The sequence below is a fragment of the Bubalus kerabau genome, chromosome 5, assembly GCF_029407905.1.
Source record: "Bubalus kerabau isolate K-KA32 ecotype Philippines breed swamp buffalo chromosome 5, PCC_UOA_SB_1v2, whole genome shotgun sequence".
In the NCBI taxonomy this organism is placed as follows: domain Eukaryota; kingdom Metazoa; phylum Chordata; class Mammalia; order Artiodactyla; family Bovidae; genus Bubalus; species Bubalus kerabau.
The window spans coordinates 85,053,040-85,077,054 of NC_073628.1; the positions used below are offsets into that span (position 1 = coordinate 85,053,040).

General features: G+C 38.1%; 1 protein-coding gene across 7 annotated transcripts in view; it reads left to right on the plus strand.

Moving 5' to 3' along the window:
• The window catches only part of AHCTF1 (AT-hook containing transcription factor 1), a 94,151-nt gene that overhangs the window by 12,429 nt on the left and 57,707 nt on the right, over nucleotides 1-24,015 (plus strand). For all 7 annotated transcript variants that reach the window (XR_008714854.1, XM_055582056.1, XM_055582060.1 and 4 more), the window contains exons 2-7: nucleotides 4,714-4,841; nucleotides 10,924-11,177; nucleotides 14,479-14,659; nucleotides 20,135-20,342; nucleotides 22,104-22,220; nucleotides 23,598-23,682. Coding sequence is in view for 6 of the 7 variants with exons in the window: in XM_055582056.1 (XP_055438031.1) it covers nucleotides 4,721-4,841; nucleotides 10,924-11,177; nucleotides 14,479-14,659; nucleotides 20,135-20,342; nucleotides 22,104-22,220; nucleotides 23,598-23,682 (966 nt within the window). In the remaining variant the exon portion in view is untranslated. The remainder of the gene's footprint in view (nucleotides 1-4,713; nucleotides 4,842-10,923; nucleotides 11,178-14,478; nucleotides 14,660-20,134; nucleotides 20,343-22,103; nucleotides 22,221-23,597; nucleotides 23,683-24,015) is intronic.

A 24,015-nucleotide genomic window follows, 5' to 3' on the forward strand; every position in this document is an offset into this window, starting at 1 on the left:
AAGTTGCTTCAGTCGTGTCCGACTCTGTGTGACCCCATAGACGGCAGCCTACCAGGCTCCCCTGTCCCTGGGATTCTCCAGGCAAGAACACTGGAGTGGGTTGCCATTTCCTTCTCCAGTGCATGAAAGTGAAAAGTGAAAGGGAAGTCGCTCAGTCGTGTCCGACTCTTCGTGACCCCATGGACTGCAGCCTTCCAGGCTCCTCCGTCCATGGGATTTTCCAAGCAAGAGTACTGGAGTGGGGTGTCATTGTGCTAATATGTTGTATTTCAGACATTGCTGTAGCCAGATATACCAGTAGAAGATTTCATAGAGATTAGTTTCATGAAATGAAATAGACTGTAAATGTCACTTAGAAAGATTTCACATACAGAATAGTTTTATGAAATGAATAAAATTAAAATTTATTTTTTAGAAAATTAATTTTACAAGAAAAAACTGAAAGGACAGGAATTTAGTAATTCCTGTATGTAGTAATTTATGATAAGTCCTTGAACACATCAATCATTTCTTTCTAAAGGTGATAGTTTTTGGTTTGGTTTTTAAGAAAGATATTGTAAGCATGCGTGCATGCTCAGTTTTTCAGTTGTGTCTCTGTGACCTCTCAGTCTCTTTGTGCGTCTCTGAGTTGTGATTCTTTGTGACCTCATGGATTCTAGCCCTCCAGGCTCCTCTGTCCATGGGATTATCCAAGCAAGAATACTGGAGTGGGTCGCCATTTCTTTCTCCAGGGGATCTTCCCAACAAGGAATTGAATCTGCATCTCCTGCATTAGCGGGTGGATTCTTTACCACTGAGCCACCTGGGAATCCCTATCTTTTAATGATGTTTGTTAACTATTGTTTTGCCATAGATTTCAGTTTGGTAGTACTGATTTTATTTTCTGAGAACTGCTTGGGCTGAGTGTTAGAATTGTGTGTAGTCCCTACTGGGGAACCTTGTACCTCATAAAATGACTCGTACCTGGTTGATATCATTGTCCAGCTAGAGACTCTCCTTTGGACATTAATGCCTTTCTCCCAAGAAAGTAGCACAGTGCCCTGGAAAATGGCACTCTAATGAGGTCCAGGGCTTTCCTGATTGTTCAGTTGGTAAAGAATCTGCCTGCAATGCAGGAGACCCCCATTCGATTCCTAGGTTGGGAATATCTGCTGGAGAAGAGATAGGAGGTCCAGTGTAGGTAGTATGTAATGAGAGGCTTTTTGATCTGGTGTTTTCCTCGGGTTATCTATATTCACCCTTTTAATTTACTTCTTTCCAAACTGAAGAATATTCAAATTCTATGGATTTTTTAACTAATCTTTTTTCTTCTATATTGTTTCATTCTGTACACATACACATATAATTTTATTCATTTTGTAGATATTAGAGGAGTATTTAGTAGTATGTGTGTGGATGACTTGTATAAATTTGGTCTGCCAATGTGTAGCTTCTTTGCTGGAAATGAGTAGCAGATTGTCCCAGTAACTTTAATCGAATAGTCCATACTTATGTTCTGGTTTGAAATATCCAAATATCATCTATATTTTTGTGGTTATGTGTCTAAATTACCTATTTCAGTGACCTATTTGTCCATTACTAGCATATTATAATTATTACAGTTCATCTATTTACCAGTACTTTGACAAACCATTCTTTTTGTATCTTAGGAGTTGTGTTTGATCATTATTCTATCTTAAACCTTCCTTTAGAATTCTCTTTAAGGAGGATCTGTTTGTGCAAAACTTAAAGTTTTTGTCAAAAAATGTGTTTTCATATTTGTTTGGGGGATCATTTCAGTGATATAAATTATATGTTGACAACCATTTTTGCTTAGAATTTTAAAGATATTCCAGACTTCTACTTCCACTGTTGTTGAAAAGTCATTTCTTTTTATTTGATCTAGAATTTACTCCTCTTCCTGATTTCAGAGAATTTGTCTCTCCAAATCTGGGAAACATCTTTTAGAATATTGTCTCTTCCTTGCTGTTAGTATTATATTTTGGGGAATTCTGAAAAAAACATACATTAGATTCTTTTCCCCTGTATTGTCTATAACTTTTAAGTACTCATCTTTGTCTCTTGTGCTACAGCTTTCTCTCTACAGCTTTTCTTATCTTTTGAGTTTGTTTTTTTTGACTTCAGTTCAGTTCAGTTCAGTCGCTCAGTTGTGTCTGACTCTTTGCGACCCCATGAATTGCAGCACACCAGGCCTCCCTGTCCATCACCAACTCCCGGAGTTCACTCAAACTCACGTCCATCAAGTCGGTGATGCCATCCAGCCATCTCATCCTCTATCGTCCCCTTCTCCTCCTGCCCCCAATCCCTCCCAGCATCAGAGTCCTTTCCAATGAGTCAACTCTTCGCATGAGGTGGCCAAAGTACTGGAGTTTCAGCTTAGCATCATTCCTTCCAAAGAACACCCAGGACGGATCTCCTTTAGAATGGACTGGTTGGATCTCCTTGCAGTCCAAGGGACTCTCAAGAGTCTTCTCCAACACCACAGTTCAAAGGCATCAGTTCTTCGGCGCTCAGCCTTCTTCACAGTCCAACTCTCAAATCCATACATGACCACTGGAAAAACCATAGCCTTGACTAGACGAACCTTTGTTGGCAAAGGAATGTCTCTGCTTTTGAATATGCTATCTAGGTTGGTCATAACTTTCCTTCCAAGGAGTAAGCATCTTTTAATTCATGGCTGCAGTCACCATCTGCAGTGATTTTGGAGCCCAGAAAAATAAAGTCTGACACTGTTTCCACTGTTTCCCCATCTATTTCCCATGAAGTGATGGGACCAGATGCCATGATCTTAGTTTTCTGAATGTTGAATTTTAAGCCAACTTTTTCTCTCTCCTCTTTCACTTTCATCAAGAGGCTTTTGAGTTCCTCTTCACTTTCTGCCATAAGGGTGGTGTCATCTGCATATCTGAGGTTATTGATATTTCTCCCAGCAATCTTGATTCCAGCTTGTGCTTCTGCCAGCCCAGTGTTGACTTAAGTAGTTACAAAATAATTATTTGTTGAGTGGGCACAAATATTTTTGTAAATAACAAAGAAGCATGGTACAAAGAATACCTATGTGCTCACTACCACGTTTTGGAAAAAGAAAGTTAATTACTTGAAGTCCCTTATGTATTCCTCTCCATTCCAATCCCCTTTCTTTCCTCTCACTTTGTGTTTATGATATCTTTTGTTTTATTCAGTTTTGCTACATGAGTTTGTATTCTTACGCAATATTTTGTTTAGTTTTGCAGTCTTTTAAACTTTATGTAGGGCTTCCCTAATAGCTCAGTTGTAAGTGTAATTCTGCATGTGTTTCCTCTACTTTTAATATATGTTGATGTTGGTCCATATTGTTGCTTTGTAGCTGCTACATTCTCACTGCTCCATTGAGGTTTTTCCCCCCTTGAGTTCTAAATTTTACTTATTTCATTTTTCATTCCAGCAGTTCTTCCCCTGTTCCCCAAATTGTTTGACCAGTTTTCATTGTAATTTTTAGTTTATTCCTCATTAGCAAGCTAAATCTTTGGTTTCTTTAAACCTATTAAACATACCTATTTTTTATTCTCTTATTTCAGTATCTGAATGAAGTCTTTGATAGGTTAATTCTGCTTGCTATTGATCACGATATCCTTGTTTTGTTATTTTGACTGTAAGTTCATTTTCTGTGAAACTTCATCTTTGAGAACTCTTGAGATTCCAGAAAATATTTGGTAGTTTCTGTGGGTTGCTTGGAGCATTACCAACCTTAGACTGCTTTATATGATATTTTTCACCAGCGTATTTTCTGGTACCATGCCTTGAATTCTGGCTACTAATTTGTATGAAGGGAATTTTTCTTTTTTGTGTGTAGAAACTTTCAGTTGTGGTCAAAATGAACTGCTCTCTCTCCTGCACAGAGAGTGTTTCTATCACTCACCTATATACTGATGATACAGCCCTATGGAGTTTAATGGGGTTGCAGGGAGGGGCGCAGGAGGCCCTTAGCTTCCATTGGCTTTGTTAGCCCTAAGGTTTTTTTTTCTGTGGACCTCAGGATGCTCAAAACAAGATTAGGGTCACCAGGGCTGTATTTAGTAGCTAATCTTCAAGATCCAAGCCAGCTTATATATCTTACAAAATTCCTACTGTTTCTACATTTGGACTTGCCAGTAATCATTCAAAAAGATACTTTTATAGTTCAGCCATCATTTTTTCTTGTTTACAGTGGGAAAGTCATTTAGGACTTTCTAGTCTTCTATATACTGGAAATGAAAGACAATTTTTTTTTTTTTTCCCAGTTAAAGACATATACCACACTCAATTCCTGAGGTTACTGTGAGTTTGGCATTTTTCCTGGACTTTCTCCTCTTTTACTGTGGTGGTAACTTTTCTAAAACAGTATCATTTTTTTCCTGTTTTGTGTGTGAAGTGCTTATTGAGAGTGAATGTAGCAATAGGACTAATTGCATTGAACCCAGTCTTCAAAGAACCTGTGTAGCATTCATGTATATCCTTAGGACATCTGGCTTAATGAATCTTACTCTCCGCAGGCTGTTTGGGAAATACTTTCTTAGAGAATATCCCAGACTTGGAGCACATAATATGTATTTCATAATCAGATTTTAGTTTCCGTTTATTTACTTTTGTATGGTATCATTTTCTTTTTCTTTTCTTTTTCTTCTTCTGGATAGAGATAATGAAATGTCTTATGGTACAAATATATAATAATTTTACTTTAAAAATTATTTGCAGTGGAAGTATGCGAGACCTAACGGCACAGGTGACTAGTGGTCTTCTGCAGTTCCCGGAAGTGACTATCCAAGCCCTTGGAGAAGACGAAATAACATTAGAATCTGTGCTTCGTGGAAAGTTTGCTGCAGGTAAAATAATATTGCTGAAAATTTATTTATTTGATTTGTAAGATAAATAATAATAAACATATATTGTGATTCCTTTAATGTAGAAGAAAAAAAAAGCAGAACCCGCTTAGAGTGGTCTTATATGTAAGTATATTACATCTACAACTACATATGTAATAATTTCTACCTGCTTGAGCATATTTTCATTGAATATCCTGGGATATTATAGTTCATTTTTATTTATTACAATCAGATCAGTCCCTCAGTCGTGTCTGACTATTTGCAACCCCATGAATCACAGCACGCCAGGCCTCCCTGTCCATCACCAACTTCCGGAGTTCACTCAGACTCAACGTCCATCGAATCAGTGATGCCATCCAGCCATCTCATCCTCTGTCGTCCCCTCCTCCTCCTGCCCCCAATCCCTCCCAGCATCAGAGTCTTTTCCAATGAGTCAACTCTTCGCATGAGGTGGCCAAACTACTGGAGTTTCAGCTTTAGCATCATTCCTTCCAAAGAAATCCCAGGGCTGATCTCCTTCAGAATGGACTGGTTGGATCTCCTTGCAGTCCAAGGGACTCTCGAGTCTTCTCCAACACCACAGTTCCAAAGCATCAATTCTTCGGCGCTCAGCCTTCCTCACAGTCCAACTCTCACATCCATACATGACCACTGGAAAAACCATAGCCTTGACTAGACGAACCTTTGTTGGCAAAGGAATGTCTCTGCTTTTGAATATGCTATCTAGGTTGGTCATAACTTTCCTTCCAAGGAGTAAGTGTCTTTTAATTTCATGGCTGCAGTCAGCATCTGCAGTGATTTTGGAGCCCAGAAAAATAAAGTCTGACACTGTTTCCACTCTTTCCCCATCTATTTCCCATAAAGTGATGGGACCGGATGCCATGATCTTCATTTTCTGAATGTTGAGCTTTAAGCCAAGTTTTTCACTCTACACTTTCACTTTCATCAAGAGGCTTTTGAGTTCCTCTTCACTTTCTGCCACAAGGGTGGTGTCATCTGCATATCTGAGGTTATTGATATTTCTCCCAGCATTCTTGATTCCAGCTTGTGTTTCTTCCAGCCCAGCGTTTCTCATGATGTACTCTGCATATAAGTTAAATAAACAGGGTGACAATATACAGCCTTGAGGTACTCCTTTTCCTATTTGGAACCAGTCTGTTGTTCCATGTCCAGTTCTAACTATTGCTTCCTGACCTGCATACAAATTTCTCAAGAGGCAGATCAGGTGTTCTGGTATTCCCATCTCTTTCAGAATTTTCCACAGTTTATTGTGATCCACACAGTCAAAGGCTTTGGCATAGTCAATAAAGCAGAAATAGATGTTTTTCTGGAACTCTCTTCCTTTTTCCATGATCCAGCGGATGTTAGCAATTTGATCTCTGGTTCCTCTGCCTTTTCTAAGACCAGCTTGAACATCAGGAGGTTCACGGTTCACATATTATTGAAGCCTGGCTTGGAGAATTTTGAGCATTACTTTACTAGCGTGTGAGATGAGTGCAATTGTGCGGTAGTTGGAGCATTCTTTTTCATTGCCTTTCTTTGGGATTGGAATGAAAACTGACCTTTTCCAGTCCTGTGTTTTCCAAATTTGCTGGCATATTGAGTGAAGCACTTTCACAGCATCATCTTTCAGGATTCCATCACCTCCACTAGCTTTGTTCGTAGTGATGCTTTCTAAGGCCCACTTGACTTCCAGGATGTCTGGTTCTAGGTGAGTGATCACACCATCATGATTATCTGGGTCGTGAAGATCTTTTTTTGTACAGTTCTTCTGTGTATTCTTGCCACCTCTTCTTAATATCTTCTGCTTCTGTTAGGTCCATACCATTTCTGTCCTTTATCGAGCCCATCTTTGCATGAAATGTTCCTTTGGTGTCTCTGATTTTCTTGAAGAGATCTCTAGTCTTTCCCATTATGTTGTTTTCCTCTATTTCTTTGCATTGATCGCTGAAGAAGGCTTTCTTATCTCTTGCTATTCTTTGGAACTCTGCATTGAGATGCTTATATCTTTCCTTTTCTCCTTTGCTTTTCGCTTCTCTTCTTTTCACAGCTATGTGTAAGGCCTCCCCAGACAGCCATTTTGCTTTTTTGCATTTCTTTTCCATGGGGATGGTCTTGATCCCTGTCTCCTGTACAACGTCACGAACCTCTGTCCATAGTTCATCAGGCACTCTGTCTGTCAGATCTAGGCCCTTAATTCTATTTCTCACTTCCACTGTATATTCATAAGGGATTTGGTTTAGGTCATACCTGAATGATCTAGTGGTTTTCCCTACCTTTTTCAATTTCAGTCTGAATTTGGCAATAAGGAGTTCATGGTCTGAGCCACAGTCAGCTCCTGGTCTTGTTTTTGCTGACTGTATAGAGCTTCTCCATCTTTGGCTGCAAAGAATATAATCAGTCTGATTTCGGTGTTGACCATCTGGTGATGTCCATGTGTAGAGTCTTCTCTTGTGTTGTTGGAAGAGGGTGTTTGCTATGACCAGTGCATTTTCTTGGCAAAACTCTATTAGTTTTTGCCCTGCTTCATTTCGTATTCCAAATTTGCCTGTTACCCCAGGTGTTTCTTGACTTCCTACTTTTGCATTCCAGTCCCCTATAATGAAAAGGACATCTTTTTTGGGTGTTAGTTCTAAAAGGTCTTGTAGGTCTTCATAGAACTGTTCAACTTCAGCTTCTTCAGTGTTACTGGTTGGGGCATAGATTTGGATTACTGTGATATTGAATGGTTTACCTTGGAAACGAACAGAGATCAATCTGTCATTTTTGAGATTGCATCCAAGTACTGCATTTCAGACTCTTGTTGACCATGATGGCCACTCCATTTCTTCTGAGGGATTCCTGCCCGCAGTAGTAGATATAATGGTCATCTGAGTTAAATTCACCCATTCCAGTCCATTTTAGTTCGCTGATTCCTAGAATGTCGATATTCACTGTTGCCATCTCCTGTTTGACCACTTCCAATTTGCCTTGATTCATGGACCTGACATTCCAGGTTCCTATGCAATATTGCTCTTTACAGCATCGGACCTTGCTTCTATCACCAGTCACATCCACAGCTGGGTATTCTTTTTGCTTTGGCTCTATCCCTTCATTCTTTCTGGAGTTATTTCTCCACTCATCTCCAGTAGCATATTGGGCACCTACTGACCTGGGGAGTTCCTCTTTCAGTATCCTATCATTTTGCCTTTTCATACTGTTCATGGGGTTCTCAAGGCAAGAATACTGAAGTGTTTTGCCATTCCCTTCTCCAGTGAACCACATTCTGTCAGATCTCTCCACCATGACCCACCCATCTTGGGTTGCCCCACGGGCATGGCTTAGTTTCATTGAGTTAGACAAGGCTGTGGTCCTAGTGTGATTAGATTGACTAGTTTTCTGTGAGTATAGTTTCAGTGTGTCTGCCCTCTGATGCCCTCTTGCAACACCTACCATCTTACTTGGGTTTCTCTTACCTTGGGCGTGGGGTATCTCTTCACGGCTGCTCCAGCAAAGCGCAGCCATTGCTCCTTACCTTGGACGAGGGATATCTCCTCACTGCTGCCCTTCCTGACCTTCAACGTGGGATAGCTCCTCTAGGTCCTCCTGCGCCCGGGCAGCCAGGGCTCCTTGGACGTGGGGTTGGTCCTCCTGGCCTCCCGCATGAGGTTGCTCCTCCCGCCTGCCGCCTCTGCCCTCGGGCTTAGGGGCATGGGGTATCTCCTCCTGGCTGCTGCCCCTGAACTCGGATGCAGCGTAACTCCTCTCGTTGCCGCCCCTGACCTCGGACGCTGGGTATCTCCTCTTGGCCGCCCCCGCTGACCTCGGACGCTGGGTAGCTCCTCTTGGCCGTTCCTGCGCTGCCGCAGTCTGGCACTCTAGGCTGCTGCCCCTGACCTCGGACGTGGGGTAACTCTTGTCCGCTGCCCTTCGGGCATGGGGTCCTCCCGGCTTCTGCCCCTGACCTCTAACGTGGGGTAGGTCCTCTCACCCGCGCTTAGTGCGCCGGTCGCAGCTAAGCGTTTACACCTTTTAGTATTGAGTATCTGCATTTAAAAAGTAGAAATAATGCATGGCTGATTTCTCTTTATAGTTAGGCAGTTTTATTGGTGATAAGTTTAGATTATTACCTGAATAATCGTATGGGTAGAAAAACCTGATTGTAGTGCCCTGTGTGTGCATGCTCAGTCACGGCCGACTCTCTGTGACTGCGGCCCATCAAGCTCCTCTGTCCATGGATTTTCCCAGCAGAAATACTGGAGTGGAGTGCCATGCCCTTCCCCAGGGTATTTTGCCACCCAGAGATCAAACCTGCACTGATAGGTGGATTCTTTACCACTGAGCCACCTGGGAGGCCTGTAGTGCCCTAGGTGATAAAATATATTCAGGAAGTCTCATTTCTTAATTCCATTAATCTGAACAATATCTTAATAATGATCATGTTTTAAACTATGTAATATAGCTGAGAATTATACCAAAGAAACCATTAAATTATGGATTTCAGTCTGGTGAAATATATTGCAGAAGACTTATCTAAAAATGAATGTGATAGCCACCCTTCCTGGCACAAAGACAATAAAACATATAGAGTAGTAATTTAGGTATTTATAGAGCTGTTCTCTTGACTCTTAAAGGTAATAACACTACTTCTGTTACATACTAGGGACCATAACAAGTTTTCATTGAGGGAGTACTAGGTTTTTCTAATTAGGCACTTGTCTTTGTAACTGAAAATCAAATAGGCTAAGTAATTTGGTCCCAGTACACAGAAAGCAAGTTGTAAAAATGAGCTTTGAACCCATGTTTTCTGGACCCCACTGTGCCATGCTATTTTTTAAAACTATCAGCTGTAGTCTAGTATATACAGCTACCTATTTAGATGCGTGGTTCAGTTCAGTTCAGTCGCTGTCATGTCCCGACTCTTTGTGACCCCATGGACTTCAGCACCCAGGCCTCAGTTTAGTAGTAAAAGTTACATTGTTCATCTGACTGTTGAAGGAGAAATCCCAGGGTCTAGTTCTTGATTCTTCACTTCCTGTATATTACTCGTCAGCAAGCAGATCCTTTTAGTTTTGCCTCTGAGATGAATCTCTAGTCAGTTCACTTTCTTTTATTCATGGCCACCAACCACACATAGGTTGTCATCTCCCTACTTCTGCTTTGGCCCCAGCTTTTTATCCATTTGCTGTTTAGCAGCTAGACTGACATTTAAAAACATAAATCAGATTGTTACTGCCCTGCTTAAAATCCAGTTACTTTACATTGCATGAGGAATAAAATCCAGACTAGACTAGCCAGGGGCCATAAAGGGCTTTTGGTATTTCTTATTATTATACTACTTACGTCTTGTCTCCTAGATTTTGAACTTTAAAGTGACAGAATATGTGTTATATTTTTTAACTCCTGTAACATGTAGTTTAACTCTTAATGTATAATGTAGTTAAAATATGAGTTTGGGAGTTAAGGAAACTTGGTATCCACTTTTGGCTCTGGTATTCATAGCTCCATGGGTTTTGGGCAAGTTATTCATTCATACAGTTGTATGAAAGTTTAGTTGCCTTATTTCTGTATTAAAGTGTAACAAGGAGTAATGAGATAATTTAAGCATATATATAAGCATATTTAAGCATATAGCATGGTACCTTTACTGAATGGTTGTTTTATTCTTATTGCAGTAGTAGTTCAATTTATTTTACTGTTTTGAGGACCACTGTGTTGGTACTCTTGCCTGGAAAATCCCATGGACGGAGGGGCCTGGTAGGGCTGCAGTCCATGGGGTCGCTAGGAGTTGGACGCGGCTGAGCGACTTCACTTTCACTTTTCACTTTCATGCATTGGAGAAGGAAATGGCAACCCACTCCAGTGTTCTTGCCTGGAGAATCCCAGGGACGGGGGAGCCTGGTGGGCTGCCGTCTATGGGGTCGCACAGAGTTGGACACGACTGAGGCGACTTAACAGCAGCAGTAGCTGTTCTATAAATGCTTAGATTTCAATTTGAAGATAATGAGTTATAGATTATATATGTAACAGAGCTTACTGCTATTTAGTTTTGTTGTATACAATATTAAAATAAGCAAAATTTTTAATTTCTTTTTCCTTTCAGGGAAAAATGGACTTGCTTGCTTGGCCTGTGGTCCACAACTTGAGGTAGTGAATTCTCTAACAGGAGAGCGGTTGTCTGCATATAGATTCAGTGGAGTAAATGAACAGCCTCCTATAATCCTCGCTGTGAAAGAATTCTCTTGGCAGAAGAGAACTGGATTGTTAATTGGATTGGAAGAAGCAGAAGGGAGTGTTCTCTGTCTTTATGACCTTGGTTTATCAAGAGTGGTTAAAGCAGTTGTTCTTCCTGGACGGGTAGGTACCGCTTAAGATATATGGTATTCTGTTTTCAAAGCTAAACCCCTGCTGGTTACATGGGTGTGTTCACTTTGTGGAAATTCATTGAGCTGTATACATCTATTTTTAGATTACTTTTTGGAAATCAGTTATTTTTCATTAAAAAGTTTAAAGAGGTTAAAAATATTATCAAAACAACATAACATTTAAAGTAAAACTTTCCTTGGATAAAGAAGATATATGTATATATACATACATAGTGGAATATTTCTCAGCCATCAAAAAGAATGAAATAATGCCATTTGCAGCAACATGGGTGGACCTTGAGATTTTAATACTAAGCAGATTGTCAGAAAGAGAAAGATAAATACTGTATGTGAAATCTAAAATATACAGATCAACATATCTATGAAACAAAAGCAGACTCACAGATATAGAGAACGGATTTGTGGTTGCCCGAGGGGCTGAGGGGAGAATAGAGGAGGGAAAGATTGGGAGCTTGGGATTACCATAGGCAAACTATTTATAGGATGGATAAACAACGAGGTACTGCTGTGTAGCACAGGAAACTATATTCAATATTCTGTGATAAACTGTAATAGAAAAGAATATATAGAAGGAATATATATATATATGTATAACAATCACTTTGCTGTACAGAAGAAATTGATACACCACTGTAAATCAACCATACTTAAGTAAAATTTAAATTATAACTTATTTTTGGTTAGAAAATTACAAAGTAAAAATAATGACATGTTGTGTTCTAATCTTTCATATGACAAGTATCATCTAAGTCTTATTCTTACTTCCAGTTTTGTTTTATGAAGACACTGAAAATTTATAAAAATACTGTATTCATTACTATGACATTTTTTCCTTGCCTTTTTTATTTTTTCTCTTTTAATTTGAGCCTTGGAGTAATATAGGAAGTATGTCTTTATTACCATTTATGATTTGACTAATACATTTAAATAGTGGGTTTCTTTATATTCACATTTGTTAATTCTAACATACACATGGCTTCTATAGGCCAGATATCTTATCTGGTAGTAATTATAGAAATCGAGTTGTTTCTTCAAATTTATTACTCCTCTTTCTCCATGGTGAGAAAATCTATACACTCACAAATACACAGTCAAAAATCATGGAGGAGTAGATGCCTGTGTGAAAGAAGTATGCACTTAGATACACACAAAAGTATATGTAGGTTTGTATGCATATATATATATGTTATGTATATAGTCATAAAACAGAATTTTTAAACTTAAAAGGGAGCTTAATGACAAAAGATACTGTTTTTATAGTGAAGAAACAGACCCAGTGGGCTAATGTAAAGTCTAAAATAATTTATAGCCCGATACCTTATATGTACTTGCCAGTGATAATGATTTTAAAGACCAAATTATTTGGCAGTTTATTGAGTGCTTATTGTAAATCAAGCTATGTGCTAGATTTTACAAATAAGTAGATGCTAGGTTTTACAAATAAGTAGATAAATTGAACCTAGTCCGTGCTGTCCAAAAAGGCTTGTAGTCTAGTAGGAGAAGACAGATTATAGGATTATAGTATAAATAAGTATTTTGATACATTTTAGCACTCGGAACATGTAGAACACCTGGATGACTTCTACTCAAAAAGATTGGACATTTCAGGCTAAGAGACCCACCATGTAAAAAGTCACAGTATATGGAACATTTGGGAAACTAGACTTATTTAGAATGGCAGGGAAGAGTAGGAGGAGGAAGTGGGAGCCAGAGATGGTGAGGATTGAGATTGTGAATGGCCTGTTGTGCAGTTAGAGGCCTCCTTCTAAAGTCTGTAGGTGAAATTTTTAATTTAAAGCAGAATTGTAGTGTAAAAAGCCCTTTGGTTGGGTAGTTTAGGTAAATAAGGATGATGGACTGAACTGAGGAAATGACATAAGAAGTGAAGACTATGAAACAGATTGCAGAAGTATATTCCAGAGGTGACATGGACAGAACTTGTTGACTTTTAATTGGATGAGTGGTTGATACCAGATGAAATATAGGGGAAGGAAAAGATTGGGAGAGGAGTGATAGATATCTTCAAAAGGAGTTCAGTCAACTGACTTTTTTTTTTTTTTTAAACAAAGGCACAGTATCCCCTCTTAAATTTGCTTTTTTAACTGCGTTTAAAATTACTTAAGGTAGCATTATCAATAGCTTCATATGTAGTATTTATATGAGGAAGGCAGATTACTTAGCCTTCACTGAAGGAATTACAGAAAACATACTTCAGTTTTATAGACATTATTACCATAATTTAGAAAAGGAAGATAATCCATGAAATTATAGCTTTCAGAATTAGAAACACTAAAGAATGTTTTGTGTACTAATGAAATACTGAGAAAGCCAGTGTTTTGTCTGTAATAATAGATTATAGCCTGAAACAGACTTTAACCTTACATTAACATGTAAACCACTGATAGTAAATTTTCTCTTTTCTTTCTAGGATGTTCATCAGTATTATAGTAGAAATCACCAAATACTTATTTATCAAGTATCGTACCAAATTAATTTCTGTGAATCAATAGGAAACAGAAGGAAAGTTAAGTGTAAACTAAAACCAGACTATTAGGTATAGACATTGAAAATTTGACTCATGAAGTGAAAAGGGAAAATAGAACTCCATAGTGTAACTACAGTATGATTTTCTTTAAGTAATTTCAGTCCTTGTTAAATTCAGTAATCCAATTAGTGTGAAAGCTTGGTGTGAAGTCCATTATAATGTAGTCCTTTTAAAGGCTAGACCTCTTCAGGGTTTACAGCATAAAAAGGACTTAAAAAAAAAACAACCCGCAAACAGTAAATTTTTCTGGAATGATTTATTTTTAGTCTTCTTTGGAGAAGAGGCTATATATACTTTTACAGTAGCTGGTTTAGAGTTTTAAAGTGAGAAGGATCTAGGTTTGAATTTTAATGGCTTAATGACTGTGTTACTTGAATAACTCAGCTAAACTTTCTAAGCCTCAGAGTGTTATCATCTTTAAATGGGTGTAACTATATATAGTCCAATATCAAAGGGTTATCGTGCATTGATTAGCATAATGTCTGGAATATGGTAAACTCTAGGTAAACATCAATTGTTTTTCCAACTGCATGTTGTAATTCTTACATCTGAAGATTTCATAATGTTACTCAGATTCACAAGTATCAAATGTAGATTTGTGCTTCTGTATTAGAAATGTTAATATCTGTATAACTAGTAACCTGCTTTAACTTCAGAATTTGTTGCTTGTGCATTTAATTGTGTTTTCTCACTTTGAGGAAAACAAATGATACATTCTGCTTTCTAGGTAACAGCTATTGAACCTATAATTAATCATGGAGGAGCCAGCGCAAGCACTCAGCATTTACACCCAAGTCTGCGATGGCTTTTTGGTGTGGCAGCTGTGGTAACTGATGTTGGACAGATCCTTCTTATTGATCTATGTTTGGATGACTTGTCATGCAGTCAGAATGAAGTAGAGGCATCAGGTAATTAATTAGTCATTCTTGGCTTAAAACCCAAAATTGAGCACCTGAATATTCTGATGCATTGCTGCTGCTAAGTCGCTTCAGTCATGTCTGACTCTGTGCGACCCCATAGACGGCAGCCCACCAGGCTCCCCCGTCCCTGGGATTCTTCAGGCAAGAACACTGGAGTGGGTTGCCATTTCCTTCTCCAATGCATGAAAGTGAAAAGTGAAAGTGAAATCGATCAGTCGTGTCCGACTCTTCTCGACCCCATGGACTACAGCCCACCAGGCCCTATGTCCATGGGATTTTCCAGGCAAGAGTACTGGAGTGGGGTGCCATTGCCTTCTCCGTTAACAGCGGCTAGGCATATTATATTTACTTGGAGCTGGTATACTTGGTGACAGCCTTAGTGCCCTCGGACATGGCGTGCTTGGCCAGCTCCCCAGGTAGCAGCAAGTGCACGGCAGTCTGGATCTCCCTGGATGTGATAGTCGAGCGCTTGTTGTAATGCGCTAGGTGCGATGCCTTGCCAGCGATGCGCTCGAAAATGTCGTTGAGTTCATGATGCCCATGGCCTTGGACGAGATGCCGGTGTCCGGATGGACTTGCTTCAGCACCTTGTACACGTACACGGAGTAGCTCTCCTTGCAGCTGCGCTTGTGCTTCTTGCCGTCCTTCTTCTGGGTCTTGGTCACAGCTTTTTTAGAGCCCTTTTTAGGGTCAGGAGCAGACTTAGCCGGTTCAGGCATGTCTATATGGATTGGTTTTTTTTTTTTTAATAATCAAAAAAAAAGGGGGGAGTCAAAAACTTGTTTATATGTCTTTTTAAAAATTGCTTGCTTGTATTGTTTGATTTTGTGCACCGTGGATATTTTTGGCATGAGTTACTATGTTTTATTGATGAAGTGTTTATAGACTAAAGTAGTTCTTGAAAGAGAGACGTGTTCCCAGATACACAACTGAATAACATCATTCAGGTTATTAAGTAAACCAGAAGAAGGGCTGAAAGGTATAAAATCTTGATCCTTATCAGACAATATAAAATTATCCAACTATGTAGGATCTAACACTGTTTTTGGCATACTGTTTATGTTTCTGTGGTAAGCCAAAGATAGAAATAAAGTAGTTTGATAGAAAACAACAGTAATTTAAAAGTCTTCCCTCACAAAATAGCATCTTGAAATAGAACTAAAGCTTAATTAATTAGTAAGTAAAGAGAGGGTGGTGACTCAGTGGTAGAGAATCCGCCTGCCGGTGCTGGAGACAAGGCTTCCATCTCTGACCCAACAAGATCCCACATGCTGCAGAGCAACTAAGCTCATGTGCTGCAGCTACTGAGCCTGTGCTCGAGAGCCTGGGAGCCGCAACTGCTGATCCCACGTGCCGCAGCTACTGAAGCCTTCTGGGCCTAGAACCTGTGCTCTGCAACAAGAGAAGCTACCCACATTGAGAAGCCACCACATCCAACCAGAGTGGCCGGTGCTCACTGCTAGACAAAAGCCCGCCCAGCAGCGAAGATGCAGCACAGCCAAAACTGAATAAATAAATACAAATTTTTTTATAAAATGTAGAGAGACAATTTCCCCTTTTAGTACTATTGTGCTTAGTCGCTCAGTCATGTCTGACTCTTGGAACCCGCTGGACTGTAGCCTGACAGGCTCTTCTGTCGTTGGAATTCTCCAGGCAAGAAGACTGGAGTGGGTTGCCATTTCCTACTCCAGGGGATCTTTCCAACCCAGGAATCGAACCCAGATCTTCTGCATTGCAGGCAGGCTCATAACTCATTGAGCTAGAGGGAAGCCCTTTTTTTTTTTTAGTATTATGCATATATATTATAAGTCTTCTCTTCAGTAGTAGTTTGTTTTTATGATTTATGTTACTCTTGATTGGTTTATGTAGGAAGCAAAGCTAACCTAAAAACTTTAAAAAAATGTGTGTATTATCTATAAAGTTTTAGGAAAGGACTATTTAACCTTGAGGACCTTCTTGATTTTTAAAATAGTCCTGTAATATTAGTGCAGATCTTTTAATTTTTGGATCAGCTAAGAAACAGATGCAAATAATCAATATTTTGTCCCAATATATAATAATGAGTATAATTATTAAGAACTGTTGGTATGTAATAAAACTGATTCAGTCAGTTCAGTTCAGTCGTGTCCGACTCTTTTCGACCCCATGAATTGCAGCACGCCTGGCCTCCCTGTCCATCACCAACTCCTGGAGTTCACTCAGACTCAGTCCATCGAGTCGGTGATGCCATCCAGCCATCTCATCCTCTATCGTCCCCTTCTCCTACTGCCCCTAATCCCTCCCAGCATCAGAGTCTTTTCCAATGAGTCAACTCTTCGCATGAGGTGTCCAAAGTACTGGAGTTTCAGCTTTAGCATCATTCCTTCCAAATAACACCCAGAACTGATCTCCTTTAGAATGGACTGGTTGGATCTCCTTGCAGTCCAGGGGACTCTCAAGAGTCTTCTCCAACTTAAAACTGATTAAAACTACAATATTTTGGTAAAAATTATGTTTGACAAGAAATTGAAGAACCAGATTATCTGATCAAAATTTAGATCTGCAAAATATTATGTGGAAGAGTTTGATTTGGTAGAAATAATGGCCCCACATGCACTTAAGGGAAAAAAGTTCTCATAGTGATGGAAACTACACCTTGAAATTTGATATGTATTGAGGTCTGATTGATCTTAATAAAATCTTGGGTAAATGAAAAGAATTGATTAGTAAGAATGACAGTAACTAAAAATGAATTTGTGGACTATTAGAAATGATTTAGCTACTCTTTGTAGAAAATTGATGATAGAATTAAATAAGCTTAATGGAGTTTTGCTCCAGAGTGTGTTTTGTGCATGATATCATTATAGTTATAAGGCTAATTAAAATACCTGTATTCATAATTAAAACTCATCAGATCAAAATAGTAGAGTTGAAAACATGTTTTATTTCAGTAGTCAGTAGTTCCTTTCCACACAAGAGTAATTTTTTAGTGAAATTTTATAATTTTAATTTTATAGTGAATTTTTTCTCAATTATGAGAATTAGGAAGCTGGTGAATTTTATAGCATACAAAAAGTTTTGGAGTTTAAGCAAAATGTATATTTTTGTTTACATAAATAATTTATGATTACAATTATATAGACTTCACTGAAACACACATAACATAGGAAATGAAGTTCCTAAGATTTATCATACTATAAGTACTGTTTGTAACTTTTCCAAACTTAACAGTGTTTCTTATACATCTTTACACACATCACTACATAAAGAGTCTGCTTTATTTTCTTGAATAACTTTGCAGTATTCCATTGAATGGATTAGTTATTTTGGCAAAGTTTTATCACTTGCTATTTTCTGAGGAGAAAAAAATCAGAAGCAGGATGGATTAGGGGGCTACTCAAACAAGTATAATGTGATAGGATTTTTTCCCTCTTCATTAACAGCATTGAGGGAATCTGCTCTTGCACAACAGTTACAGCAATAAACGAGCCTGAATTTTTTTATGTAAACATTTGAGACATTCTCAAGCAGAATAATAAAAGAATTCCCACAAACCTGTTACCTAAGTTCAACTTAGTTTTCAAAATTTACCATATGTGCATCTGTTCTATTTCCCTTTCCTCCCTTCTCTCTTTGAGTCTATTAATTTAAAGCAAATAATGATTATTTTACTACTAATCATGATGCCATTTACCACTGTTAAAAGCATTAATGATTACTTGGTATAGTGTTAATTACTAGTCCATAATGAAATTGCTATGATTTTCTCTAAAGCATCTTTTTGCATTTGAATTGTTTGAACCAGGATCCAAACACATTACATTTGACAGTTTGCATCTCATGTCTATTTAAATGTAGAGCAGTCTTTCCTCTATCCTCTCCTTATACATTTATTTATTTTTAGTTCCACTGTCTTGCTGAAGATATTATTTTGGAATGATCTGTGTATCTTCACGTGGTGTCATTTACATTTTATATTTTCTGTAAATGTAAGTTAGCTCAGATTAGATTCAGATTTAACATTTGACAGGTATCTTTCAGAAGTGCTGGGTATTTCATAATGGTTCACAGCAAGAGGCACATGGTGTCTTGTTTTATATTTAGTGATCAGTGGGTTTAGGTGATGACAGCATGAGCCATCAACCTTTGTACCAGTGGTTCTCAACTGGGGGTGGTTTTTTTGCTCTCTAGATTTTTGGTCATGTTTAGAGATAATTTTGGCTGTTAATACTGGAGGGAGAAGGTGCTAGTGGCATCTAGTAGATAGAGGCCAGAGATGCTGTTGACATCCTATAAAGCGCAAGACAGCCCCCACAACAGAGAATTATCGGACACAAAATGTTAATAGGGCCAAGGTTAAAAAATCATACTTGAAATTAGTTGTTTCTCCATTGACATTGTTGCCTAGATCTCTTATTTCAATAGGGCTGCAAAAATGCTTTTAAAGTTCTGTTAATCTAAAAAGAATTTTTTTATTAACTAGGTGTATTTGTTTATCTTGAAATACAATTTGTACAGAAAAGGCAGAATAAATGCATATGTTACTGTTTCTTTAAGTACTGATTTTCCAAGTAAGAAGCTGAGTACCAGTGGTTCAGTAAGGTCTCTTATAAGTAAAGAAGGTAGAAACTCATGGGGTTTTACATAATACTTAATATGCTTTATTTGTTTATTTTCATTATTTGTTGTTGTTGTTCTCAAAAGTGTCCTGTTTTTGCTAACGAAGGCACCTTCATGGAATCTGACACATCACCTTAGATTTTGATAGCTTCCTAGATTTCTGGCACAGGATATACCAGGCTCATTGGAGAACGAGCCATTCTCCAAGGGGAATATTTAGGTTGTTACTCCTAAATTTGAATCAAGAAACCATCAGCTTTATTTATGATTGTTAAGGAAATTAATTCTTACTTACTAGTTTTTGGCTGTGCTGGGTCTTTGTTGCTGGGTGCAGGCTTTCTCTAGTTGCAGTGAGCAGGGGCTATTCTCTAGTTGGGAAGCACAGGCTTCTCACTGCAGTGGCTTCTCTTGTTGCTGAGCATGGACTCGAGGGCTCTCAGGCTTCAGTAACTGTGGTACCCAGGCTCTGGAGCACAGGCTCAGTAGCTGTGGCGCATAGTCACCCCACAGCATGAGGGAATCCTCCCAGATCAGGGATTGAACCAGTTTCTCTCTCCTGCACTGACAGATGGATTCTTTACCACTGAGCCACCAGGGAAACCTCAAGAAAATTAATTCTGTTAAAATGGGTAACATTTGATATGTACTGTGAGATTTTAAAGATATTACACAATTAAATGTGTTTTGAAAATTGTAACATTTAAAATAAAGGTGGCTAGTTCATATAGTCAGTACGCTTTGTTATCACTAATCTTATTTTAATTGACCCCAGTAGTTCTCAGTTGCTGATTGAATAATGGGTGACATACTTGGTTTTATGCCGTTTAGAGTTTGTTAATCTTACTTGTCCTATTTATTTTTTAGACCTTGAAGTTATAACTGGCATCCCAGTTGAAGTACCGCACATCAGAGAAAATGTGATGCGAGAAGGACGCCATCTGTGTTTTCAGTTAGTCAGCCCATCAGGAACAGCCGTTTCAACCCTTAGTTACATAAACCGGACAAATCAGCTTGCTATAGGTTTTTCTGATGGCTATCTAGCACTTTGGAACATGAAAAGCATGAAAAAAGAGTAAGGACAACTTTTTAATTATTTATTAGTAATTTCTTTCTGAATATACTCAATTACTAATATTTAAAGATTAGCATAAACAGGGAAAGATAGGGTAGACTAAGGATTGAATGCATAAGTTTCCATTACATGAAATCATGACTTAGTATAAATAGGAGTGACTTAGTCAAAGTCACTCAGTCGTGTCCGACTCTTGTGACCCCATGACTGCAGCCCGCAAGGTTCCTCTGTCCATGGGATTCTCCAGGCAAGAATACTGGAGTGGGTTGCCATTTCCTTCTTGCACATCAATTTAAGTTGAGTCAATGTATTTAAAAGGAATTTTGCTGAATTTCCTGCTAGTCCAGTGGTTTGGACTCGATAATTTAACTGCTGTAGCACAGATTGAATCTCTGATCAGGGAACCAAGATCCTGTAAGCTGCACAGCATAGCAAAAAAAAACCCAAAAAACCCAAACCTGGCATTTTAGTCATTGTGGAATTCAGTTTGTTAGTAAACTGTGACTCTACTAAGATATCTGGTATGAATTCTTTCTGAAGTACTTTTCTGCATAACCATATGTGTAAGGTAGTTTAGTAGTTCTCAGTTGACAGAAAAAAATAAAGACTTTTTAAGAAAATTGCAAAATACTGTGTTTAAAATTTTTATGCTGTCAAAAACTTCCCCCAAATATAATTGTATTGATACTTTGTAATTAAATCTTTATTAAAATTATTGAGGAATCCATTTTATTAATTTACCTTTATTTATTGAATTATTGAATTACCCCCCTTTATTGAGAGAGGTAAGACACTATAGGTTTTAAGGCATATGTCTATTGAGTTAAATAGATACCTATTTGTCCTTTAAGTTGTCAATTTAATATTTCTTCCTTTTTCTTCCAAGTAATATTAGAATATTTTCTTGAGTAACTTGTCTTTCAGATGAGTCAACAAAATAGTCACCTTTCCAAACTTTCTGCTCAGTTTGTCTCACCAACAAATTGGTACCTACTTGGCAGTGTTTGGTTGATTATAAATGTTTGCCAAGTTTGAAGTGAGGGAGAAAGAGAGAGATGGAAAATAATAACGTATATATGCCAGACCTGTTTTTTTTTTTAACCGTTGGTTCTTTGATGATACTGAGGTGTCAGTAGCCCCCAAAGTAAACATCGACTGTCCTTGCACGTCCTCACACTCAGTTTTTCTGCACAGCGCCAGTGATGCAGTGGCAGTGGTGTTGCCTAGTGGCTCCCTGTGGGAATTCCGTCTCCCCTGTCTTTGTTTATACCTTTTATCAGCTCTTGTCTTTGAATTGCTCACAAAGGAATGCCTGGAGAACCTGGCTTCTAGAGGATTTTTTGAACACTATGTTCTCGTCACTAATTATGCTTTTTCAAGGGATTTGTGAGGTGTCTTCAGATTCTAACTCATTCTGTTGCAGTAATGGGAGACTGACCCAGCTGCAGCAACTGAAGTGGAGTGTTGTGGTGGTATTTCATCTCTTTCTAGAGTACCTGTTACTGGGGAACAGTACATAGTGGCATACATTTATATGACTGGAAGGAATAGTTCGTGCTTTAGTGATTCTAACCCTTCCCAGTTCTACCTGGGAAATGGGGTGCCATGCTCATTTTCTTGATGTCTTGTGCCCTGTGTGTTTTTGAAGATAAGATGATTGTAAGAGCAGTAACCCAAATGCTTACATGAGGCATCTTCTTCCTTTTTCATGAAATTGTAACTTAGAAGTATGAAGTGTACTGATTTTTGTGCCTGTTACAGATACTACACACAGTTGGAAGGTGGAAGAGTTCCTGTATATGCTGTCACTTTTCAAGAACCTGAGAATGATCCTCGTAATTGCTGTTACCTCTGGGCTGTTCAGTCTACACAAGATAGGTAAATGTGATATATCTGGTTTTTAATAATATTTGTCAAGAATGGCATGGCAGTTAATTTCTTTTGCAAAGCTTTGTGCTGTATTTCCTCTTTTTAATGAGAGCCACATAATTCGGTGAATTAGTAAGTAGCCATTGAAATGACTTTAAAAGGTAAATAATTGTTCCTATATGTTTGAGTAAGTTTGAGATATCAGTAAGAAGAAATTGTGCGTGCTTGACTTGTTTGGATATATTTCAGAGAGTAAGCTGATAACACATTAGTAGGCAACTTCTTATTCCTCAGACAATTTTTATGGCCTTCTGTGTTCTCTCATAAGAACATTTTTCCTCTTTTATAATCTCATTCCTTTTTTCTCTTGATTGTATATGCCTCTCATTTTTATGTATCCCTACTTTGTTCTCTAGTTCTTCTGTTGTACTTGCCTTTTGCAGTATATTCCTAAGGTTAATTTGGTTAATTTTCCCTTCTCTTTCATAAGCTTTAATTTTATCTCAGTGTAGCTTTTGAGAAATCTTTCCTTTCAGTTTAATTTCCAACTGGTTAGCTCATTCATTTCCAGTGCTGGAACAGTGTAAGTATTGATTTTCTCTTATTTTTCATTGATGTTTAGTGCTTTCTTTGGTGTTCCCAATACGTTCTCTTCCCAAACCTGTTCTACTTTAAATTCTAAATACCCGAATTGTGGTCAACTTAGGTTTTTGTGTTAGATTTCCTCACTTTGAGGTTTTGTCTTAAGCTTTAGTACATCAGTGAGGGAAGAATTAATTGATTTAAGAATTAATTCACTTAGTTAAAAAATTAATTCTGATTTAAAGAATTCATTAATTAAGGGATTGACAGATTCACTTCTGTCAATCCTGGAGGAAAATCGAAATAAAAATATGGAGACAGCTATTGGAATAGTCCTCATTAGGTCCATATTTCCATCCAAGTGTGATGTGGGCTGGCAGCAGCTTGAGTAATGTGCCTTGTGAAGACTCCGTGTGGTGAATAAGAAGACATTTATCTCAACAATATTTGTATCCCATTTATTTTTTCTTCCAATACTGTCTAACTAAAGCACACCTATGGAAGACAGGGAGAAAGAATGAATTTTGAGTAGCTTTATAGTCTTCCATGTAAGATGTCACCTAAAATATGCAAGCAACATAAGCTTAAGTTAATTAGAATCAGTAAAAATGAAATCGGCTGTTATTTCAAAGGACTACATTTTGTGAAAACAACCAAGTAAAACTAAATTCTTTATAGCAACTTCAGTTTTGTCACATGCACTCAATATTGTATGCAAATTAAATTTATTTGAGCAATAAGAGGTGCTTAATGCATTAATATGGTATTTAGTATTTCTCCTCAGCTAATTTCTGTTCCTTTCAGTGAAGGGGATGTTTTGAGTTTACATCTGCTTCAGCTGGCCTTTGGTGACAGAAAGTGTTTGGCGTCAGGACAAATCTTATATGAGGTAAATGGTGATACAGGTTGATAGTATCAGTTTTGTTTATTGTTTGCCTATTTTAAGTCTTGGTTTTAAGCTATTGAGATATTACAATCTTTTCTTCTATTCAAGTTAATACTGTATTCATAATATAATGTAAAAAGTATTAGGTTTAGGGATCAGGACACTGGTATTTTACCAAGGTGGCAATCTTAAAATCTTCAGGTATAATTTTTCTCTAGAATGATGAGATTAGACAAGACTCAAGCTTATGGCCTAGTTGGTAGCCAGGAAAAATAACCCCACTTTGTTGCTCTAATATAACAAGCAGTAAGCCATGGGGTAGACTTTATAGTCTGG